The sequence below is a fragment of the Apodemus sylvaticus genome, chromosome 5 (genome assembly GCF_947179515.1).
Source record: "Apodemus sylvaticus chromosome 5, mApoSyl1.1, whole genome shotgun sequence".
NCBI classification, from domain to species: Eukaryota; Metazoa; Chordata; class Mammalia; order Rodentia; family Muridae; genus Apodemus; species Apodemus sylvaticus.
In genome coordinates, this window is record NC_067476.1 from 67,105,065 (window position 1) to 67,115,046 (window position 9,982).

A 9,982-nucleotide genomic window follows, 5' to 3' on the forward strand; every position below is an offset into this window, starting at 1 on the left:
TGTTCTGGAGAACATCATACTAAGTGCGGTAACCCAGTCTCAAAAGATCAATCATGGTATGCACTCACTGATAAGTGAATATTAGCCTAGAAATTTTGAATACCCAAGACATAATCCACATATTAAATGATGTCCAAGAAGAACGGAGGAGTGGCCCCTGGATCTGGAAAGACTCAGTGCAGCAGTATAGGGGAATACCAGAACAGGGAAGTGGGAAGGGGTAAATGGGGTAAATGGGGGAACAGGGGGAGGGAAGAGGGCTTATGGGACTTTCGGGGAGTGGGGAGACAGAAAAGGAGAAATCATTTGAAATGTAAATAAAGAATATATCAAATGAAAAAAAAATCCTCTTTTGAAAAGTTGAAGAAGCTGGGGTCTTATCACCAGACACAACAGCATTGATTTGAAACAGTAAATTGAATGACACATGCTACTGGTGTTTTCTTCTTTTTCCAATTTTATTCTGCTCAAGATTCCTGCTTATTGGCTGGTGCTGCTCACATTCAAGGCAGAATTTATTCCTTCGGTTGCTTCCTACGTTAGTCTTATCTGGCAAAGCCTTCCCAAGCACACCCTTAACATTTTACTAGAGACCCAGGAATAGCTTCTTTTTGTTCCAGGGCTTTCAGGTGTGCCATTAAGCTGGTAATGTATGCTCTCTCCATTTTCTTTTTGGAGGCACTCAGGGCTATGAGTTTTCCTCTTGGCACTGCTTTCATTGTGTCCCATAGATTCGGGTATGTTGTGTCTTCATTTTCATTATGTTCTAAAAAGTTTTTAATTTCTTTCTTTATTTCTTCCTTGACCAAGGTATCATTGAGTAGAATATTGTTCAATTTCCACGTGTATGTGGGTTTTCTGTTGTTTTTGTTGCTATTGAAGACCACATTTACTCCATAGTGATCTGATAGGAGGCATGGGATTAGTTCGATCTTATATTTGTTGAGGTCTGTCTTGTGACCAATTATATGGTCGATCTTGGAGAAGGTACCATGAGGTGCTGAGAAAAAGGTATATTCTTTTGCTTTAGGAGGAGTAGAAGGCAGGAAATCATCAAACTCAGGGCTGAAATCAATCAAGTAGAAACAAAGAGAACCATACAAAGAATCAGGAAAACCAGGAGCTGGTTCTTTGAGAAAATCAACAAGATAGATAAACCCTTAGTCGGACTGACCAAAAGGCACAGAGAAAGTATCCAAATGAACAAACTCAGATATGAAAAGGGAGATATACCAACGGAAACTGAGGAAATCCAAAAAATCATCAGATCCTACTACAAGAGCCTGTACTCAACACAACTGGAGAATCTGGAGGAAATGGACAATTTCCTTGACAGATACCAAATACCAAAATTAAATCAGGACCAAATAGACCATCTAAACAGTCCCATAATGCCTAAAGAAATAGAAGGAGTCATAGAAAGTCTTCCAACCAAAAACAGCACAGGACCAGATGGTTGCAGTGCAGAATTCTATCAGACCTTCAAAGAAGAGTTGACACCAATACTCTTCAAATTATTCCACAAAATAGAAACAGAAGGAACACTACCCAATTCCTTCTATGAAGCCACAATTACGCTGATACCAAAACCACACAAAGATCCAACAAAGAAAGAGAACTTCAGACCAATTTCCCTTATGAACATCGATGCAAAAATACTCAATAAAATTCTTGCCAACCGAATCCAAGAACACATCAAAATGATCATCCACCATGATCAAGTAGGCTTTATCCCGGCAATGCAGGGTTGGTTCAATATACAGAAATCCATCAATGCAATCCACTACATAAACAAACTCAAAGAAAAAACCACATGGTCATTTCATTGGATGCTGAAAAAGCATTTGACAAAATTCAGCATCCTTTCATGCTTAAAGTCTTGGAAAGAACAGGAATTCAAGGCTCATACCTAAACATAGTAAAAGCAATATACAGCAAACCGGTAGCCAGCATCAAACTAAATGGAGAGAAACTTGAAGCAATCCCACTAAAATCAGGGACTAGACAGGGCTGCCCCCTTTCTCCTTATCTTTTCAATATTGTACTTGAGGTACTAGCTCGGGCAATTCGACAACATAAGGAGGTCAAAGGGATACAAATTGGAAAGGAAGAAGTCAAACTATCATTATTTGCAGATGATATGATAGTCTTCCTAAGTGACCCAAAAAAAAAAAAAAAAAAAAAAAAAAAAAAAAAAAAAAAAAAAAAAACTCCACTAGAGAGCTCCTACAGCTGATAAACAACTTCAGCAAAGTGGCAGGTTATAAAATCAACTCAAGCAAATCAGTGGCCTTCCTATACTCAAAGGATAAGCAGGCTGAGAAAGAAATTAGGGAAATGACCCCCTTCACAATAGCCACAAACAGTATAAAGTATCTTGGGGTGACTCTTACCAAAATATGTGAAAGATCTGTATGACAAGAACTTCAAGACTCTGAAGAAGGAAATGGAAGAAGACCTCAAAAACTGGGAAAACCTCCCATGCTCATGGATCGGTAGAATCAATATAGTTAAAATGGCCATTTTGCCAAAAGCAATCTACAGATTCAATGCAATACCCATCAAAATCCCAACTCAATTCTTCACAGAATTAGAAAGAGCAATTATCAAATTCATCTGGAATAACAAAAACCCAGGATAGCTAAAACTATTCTCAGCAGCAACAAAAGAAAGTCTAGGGGAATCAGTATCCCTGACTTCAAGCAATACTTCAGAGCAATAGTGTTAAAAACTGCATGGTATTGGTACAGTGACAGGCAGGAGGATCAATGGAACAAGATTGAAGATCCAGAAATGAACCCACACACCTATGGCCACTTGATCCTCAACAAAGAGGCTGAAAACATCCAATGGAAAAAAGATAGCCTTTTCAGCAAATGGTGCTGGTTCAACTGGAGGTCAGCATGCAGAAAAATGTGAATTGACCCATCCTGTCTCCTTGTACTAAGCTCAAATCCAAATGGATCAAGGACCTCCACATAAAGCCAGGCACTCTGAAGCTAATAGAAAAGAAACTGGGGAAGACCCTTGAGGACATCGGTACAGGGAGAAAGTTTCTGAACAGAACACCAATAGCATATGCTCTAAGAGCAAGAATTGACAAATGGGACCTCATAAAATTACAAAGTTTCTGTAAGGCAAAGGACACCATCAACAGGACAAATTTGCAACCAACAAATTGGGAAAAGATCTTCACCAATCCTACATCAGATAGAGGGCTAATATCCAATATATATAAAGAACTCAAGAAGTTAGAACCCAGAAAACCAAAGAACCCTATTAAAAAATGGGGTACAGATTTAAACAAAGAATTCTCACCTGAAAAACTTCGGAAGGCAGAGAAGCATCTTAAAAAATGCTCAACTTCATTAGTCATTAGGGAAATGCAAATCAAAACAACCCTGAGATTTCACCTTACACCAGTCAGAATGGCTAAGATTAAAAATTCAGGAGACAGCAGGTGTTGGAGAGGGTGTGGAGAAAGAGGAACACTCCTCCACTGCTGGTGGGGTTGCAAATTGGTACAACCACTCTGGAAATCAGTCTGGCGGTTCCTCCGAAAACTGGGCACCTCACTTCCAGAAGATCCTGCTATACCACTCCTGGGCATATACCCAGAAGACTCCCCACCATGTAATAAGGATACATGCTCTACTATGTTCATAGCAGCCCTATTTATAATTGCCAGATGCTGGAAAGAACCCAGGTATCCCTCAACAGAAGAGTGGATGCAAAAAATGTGGTATATCTACACAATGGAGTACTATTCAGCCATTAGAAACAATGAATTCATGAAATTCTTAGGCAAATGGATGGAGCTAGAGAACATCATACTAAGTGAGGTAACCCAGACTCAAAAGGTGAATCATGGTATTCACTCACTAATAAGTGGATATTAACCTAGAAAACTGGAATACCCAAAACATCAACTACACATCAAATGAGGTACAAGAAGAAAGGAAGAGTGACCCCTTGTTCTGAAAGACTCAGTGAAGCAGTATTCAGCAAAACCAGAATGGGGAAGTGGGAAGGGGTGGGTGGGAGGTCAGGGGGAGAGAAGGGGGCTTTCGGGGAGTGGGGGGCTAGAAAAGGGGAAATCATTTGAAATGTAAATAAAAAATATATCGAATAAAAAAATTTAAAAAAAATTAAAAGAAAAAAAAGGACCAAGGAAATTCTTATTCAAGTTGATAATTAACGTCACCTATCAAAAAGTTAATTTGATTAAAAATGTTCATCACAATGAAAAATAAAGCATTTCAGAGTGATTATAAGTATTTTGAGACAAGGAAGCTCTCATGGATGATTATGTTTTGACCAATAATAAACAAAAAAGAAAAGGAATGAAAATGTGTATGTAGCCAGATATATTACAGGAAATATTAAGCTGACAATAATCATTTGAAATCTGTAAGTGAATAGTCCCAAATGCTAAAAGAAGGATCTTGGAGTTAAGAAATTCAAGGAAATAGATAATACTGTTGAGTTTCCAAAAGAAATACACAGTTCACATGCCAAAGTGTATAAAGAAAAACAATACCTAGAATGGCTTAACCTGCCAGAAAATCCTCATTTGCATTAACACTACTTTGTATGAACTTTGCATGAACTACTTTGCATGAACACACATTGATGTATAAGGTCTGGATTCATTTCTGATCCTCCTCTTATGGGGCTTCTTTTTCTTCTGAGTCATTCCTGAACTCAAATTCACAATTCACTTTCAATTCATCTTCATGGTCATTGAGTGTGAGGGATTAGCTATCAATTTTCTGAGAAATTTTTGTCATAAGTACCTTTGTAAATTCATAACATCCGAATATAGTCAGATGACTTTTGTTAAGGGAATTTCACTCCAATTCTCTCCTTCAAAATACATACAAATATGATTTATCTTAACATACAGTTCAAAAATAAATCTATACATTATTAGTTTTAAGCAAAAAAAATTGTCTCATTGGTTTTTGGATTAAAAAAACAATAATCTGTTTTGGATGTATGTGTCAAGGAAGAGGGGTAGGCACTAGAAAAATCTCAGATGCCAGGGAAGCAAAACAATCCCAGGACCAAATGGGGATGACATTAACCAAAATGCCCAATAAAAAGGAGAAAGTACCTGTAGAGACCGTATCCAGTGGATAGGCATTGTACCTGATTCAGGGATAGGGTCACCCATCCATCTCAAAAATTTTAACCCAGAATAGGAAATACAAGGACTAAGAGTGGAGGAGAGACTGATGGAAGGGCCATCCAGAGACTATACCACCTAAGGATCCCTCCCATCTGCAGACACCAAACCCAAACATTATTTCTGATGCCAAGAAGTTCTTGTAGTCAGGAGCCTGGAGAATGGCTGTCCCTTGAGAGGCTTTGCTAGAGCTTGACCAATACAGATGAGGATGTTTGCTATCAATCATCAATTTGAACATGGGGACCCCAATGGAAGAGTTAGGGGAAGGACTGAAGGAACAGAAAGTGATTGCAACCCCATAGGAAGAGCAATATCAACTAACTAGACCATCCATAGCTCCCAGGCACTAAACCACCAACCAAAGAGTACACGTGGACAGACCCACATGTAACCACATATGTATCAGAGGATGGCATCAATGAAAAGCCCTTGGTCCTGTGAAAGAATGATGCCCCAGTGTAGGGAAATGTCATGGCAGTGAGGTGGCAGTGTGTAGATGAGAGAGGGAGCACCCTCATAGAAGCAGGGAGAGGGAAGATGGGATACGGGGTTTGCAGGGGAAACCAGAAAAGGGAATAACATTTGAAATGTAAATACATAAAATATCCAAGAAAAATACCAATAAAAACCAAAGAAACAAAAAACCCAAAGCAATACAAGTGATCCATTTGTGAGATTGATTTCATTTGGCTTTTCACATATCCTATACCTGGATGTACTGAACACTTATTTCAATATTTATCTTCTTTGAAAAATAATGTTTTTTTGTGTTACAAACTTTATCATTAAGAATAAAATAAATTCATACTCAAATATTAAGAGTTAGATGAATAAATAACATTTTGCAATAAACAGAAGGATTAACTATCTATAATAGTTGTTCAGAACCTGTCTGTTGCTAGAGTGTCTGATTATTTATATCCCTAAAAAATGATTCTTAAAAACCTCCAGTCTGTGCTGAAGTTTTTTTTTTTTTGTTTGTTTGTCAACCATGACATTTTCATACTAAGAATTGAACTCAGGATTTTGTGCTTATGATGTAATAACTTTACCATAAATCATAATGTAAGCCCCCTGGTTGCTCTTGGGCTTAGTATATTGCCCTTAGAATATCGTATTCTATCTTGGAAATATAATTTTTAACTTTTAAATTACTTATTAATTTTACATATATAAAGAAGGAAAGGAACAATGAAAAAATCCAATTGCTTCTGAAGTTTTAGGTCCTGACATTGTCACCAGTATCTTTGAAGAATAGTGATTTTTTTTTTAAAGAGGGAAAGGAAATTTTTAAATAAAAAAATTATGGTTAATAATTCATATAAGATTGAATCGTTTGCATGGATTTTTAAGGAATTCTTTCAAAGCACACTTTACATCCTTGTTTCTAAAGCTGTAGATGACTGGGTTCAGCATTGGTATGATTAGGGTGTAGAACACGGAGGCCATCTTGTCTGTGTCTAAGGAGTGATTTGTCCGTGGTTGTAGATACATGAAGAGAAGAGTGCCATAGAACACAGTTACAGCCATCATGTGGGAAGCACAAGTCGAGAAGGCTTTCTTCCTTCCTTCAGAGGAACGGATCCTCAAAATTGCAAGTATTATGTTGAAATAGGATATAAGTACAATAATCATAGAGAAAAACAAGTTTGTTGCTGAGAAAAAAAATACAACAGTTTCTGGAAGGTGAGTGTCAGAGCAGGACAAAGCTAACAGAGGGACATTATCACAGTAGAAGTGGTTGATTACATTGAAAGAACAATAAGAAACAGAGAACACACAAGGTGTCACAACAATGGCTGTGACAAAGCTAAAGAGGTATGTGAGAAACACCAGCAGAAGGCAGACCTGTCGAGACACCACCATCATGTAGAGAAGTGGGTTGCAAATGGCCACGTAGCGGTCGTAGGCCATCACAGCAAGCATGAAGATCTCTGCTACAATGAAAATCAGGAATCCTGCCAGCTGCGTCGCACATTCATAGTATAAGGTGGTTTTCTTACTGACTAAGAAGTTGACCAGCATTTTAGGAGCAATGACAGTGGAGTTGCCAAAGTTAATGACAGCCAGTTGTCTGAGGAAGAAGTACATGGGAGTTTGCAGGCGTGAGTCCACGGTGGTGAGGGTGATGATGCCCAGGTTCCCTGCTGCTGTCAGCATGTAAATGACCAAGAAGAGAAAGAAAAGTGGGACTTGTAGTTCTTGACGGTCAGATACCCCCACAAGTATGAACTCCGTGACATGAGTGAGATTCCCTGGAGCCATTATATGTTCATCTTTTAATGTGGAAAATGAAAATATTAACAGATCACCATTTTTATCTGTCTTACATAATAGATTGGTAAATGTCTCATTCTAAGTCGTTTTATTTAGAATGAGAAACCTGAAACATATTAAACCATACTTAATATTTTTCCTTATCTGTGCATAAATATGAAAAACATCAGAGAGTACTGTGGCTTCAAGTATCTTAGAGAACTGTTAATTAGCATAAATATGCTTATATGAATCAAAATATAATAAAGTACCTGAAGTTTGTGTATGTGCATACACACACACACACTCACACTCACACACACACACACACACACACACACACCACTCCTTTTTCAATTATAAAAATAAGCAGCTTTGAGGAGTCGAGCCAAAGTGACTGGATTCTTGGTTATTAGCTTTGCATGTTTTGGCCTTTTCTTATCGATTCCTCTTTTCTGATTTAGTTTCCTAAAAACAAATCTATGCCTTGTTATTCAGCCATCTTAGTATCTTACTACAAATCTCAATCCTTTTTAGTTATAATTTATTTCTCCTGCCAGTTCATCCAGTCATGCCGTGTTCTTCTGGCTTCTAGTTAATTTAAGTTCTATTTCTTTCTTCCAGCATTCCTGTCTGACATTTTCACTAGAGTTTGATCACTTCTATTTAAATTGTTTTAAAGAATTTCAATTTAGCACTAACTTTTTTCAAGACTGAGTCTCATTTTATGTCCCATTTTGTATGATAATCCACAACCATCCCTGCAACTAATTTCTGGGTGCTTTGTCAGTTGGCTATGGCATACTGCTTGGTACAATTATTTACAGCTTCTGATAAATTCTGATAAATTTTGATTTCTTTGATTTAGAATGTTAGAACATTGAATATAAAGTATTTTTTATTTTTATAACAAAATTTCTCTAATTGCAAATTAATTATATGCATTTATTTATAATGTATTTATAATGTAATTATATATGTAATTTGTTAAACGTTCCACACTGTTCTAAAGGCTAATATTGGAATATGGTTATTATTATTTTATATAATTTTCAATAAAGTAAATTATATAAAATTTATGTGAAGCAGTAATGTTATTGCTAAACATCAATGGTATGTGATTTCGTTTACTCTGACAAGTTTGATAAGTTGTTGTTAACTGATTTTTTGGGGGTGATTTTAAAAAAAAACCCAATTTAGTTTTTATAATTTGTAAATGAAATGTTACAATACAAATACAAGAGTTTTATATATATATATATATATATATATATATATATATATATATATATATATTTATATATATACCAGATTACAGTCATAGTGCTGGCTTTTCTGCTTTTAATAGTTTGTTGAATTTTCTCAATAAATCCTAGGTTCATAATGATTTTAAAATTTTAAATACATATAGTAAGTACATCATAATTTTTACATTGAAAACTTAGAAAAAACAGAATATGTCACTAAATAACTAAAAACGTAGTAGAATATAATGTAATACATAAAAGTAATAAATATGAACAGTATGAAAATTTTCTTCAATGTAATACAAATACTTACATATGGACTAAATTTTATACTGTACCCTATAACTATATGACATTTCATTAAGATTGAGTATTTTAAAAATTACACCATGTGATATCAAGTAATATCTGTTAACAAAAATCAACGTAAATCTAGTGTGATTACATGAAAATAAATGGTCTGAAATTTCAGAGTTCATATACCTGAGTTATAGCTACTCTCCCTCATCTTTTGTGTCACAGCACTCTGCTTCCACAGATGTGATTGTTTTCTTGGAAAGCCAGCTTCAGGTGTATAACATGATATAATTTATTCTAATGGTATTATTTCCTCTCCAGCTGTTTCCTAAAAATTTTCAAGTAGCATTTGCTTTGACATACAGTGCTTTCGGTCAATGTAATCTTTAAAAAGAATCAATGACATCATCAACAATAAAACAGTAATTGTTTGGGGTAAAATTTATGCAATTATTTTCAAAGCAACAATTTCTGTATATATTTAATATATTTAATTATTAAATCAATGATGTACTAAAACAGAATTAACAACAAGGCTAATGACATTGTGAATTTAATATCACTAAAATAGACATGTTTAGAGCAACTAAAGTGTTCTCTTTGTTCTCATCAGAATCTTGTTTGAACTATCACTTTGCAAATTTTAACTTTGCAAATTTTCTCAAATTGGCTTTCAAGTAGAAATATGAAATTGGTGAACTGTCAACACCTACATATTTTTTAATCTTCCTAATTTTACTACCTTCATTTTACTTCTCAAACTCTCTGATTTAGAAATGATGTTATAAGACATTTCTTAATTATCTTCTGAGATTTCATTATGTTATCCTACTAATTCTCAACACCTGTTTAGTCCTTTTCACTGTGTGTGTTCTGCTTTTTATCAGAGTGCTCATTCTTGAGCTTTAGAGATCCGCCTTCATGAATTTTTCTGTATGTCTTGATTCTGAATTGTGAACAAAACCATTACTTTTAAGTAGCAGGATATCTT

The 9,982-nt window shown here is 35.6% G+C and overlaps 1 protein-coding gene across 1 annotated transcript; it reads right to left on the reverse strand.

Annotated features, from left to right (window-relative positions):
* Positions 1 to 6,508: 6,508 nt before the first annotated feature.
* Positions 6,509 to 7,456, reverse strand: LOC127684279 (olfactory receptor 8J3-like). The gene has a single exon (XM_052181233.1). The coding sequence runs from the start codon at positions 7,454 to 7,456 to the stop codon at positions 6,509 to 6,511; it is 948 nt and encodes a 315-aa protein (XP_052037193.1).
* Positions 7,457 to 9,982: the final 2,526 nt, after the last annotated feature.

Coding starts and splice junctions, on each gene's coding strand:
- LOC127684279 (XM_052181233.1), bottom strand. CDS start 7,456: ATGGCTCCAGGGAATCTCACTCATGTCACGGAGTTCATACTTGTGGGG.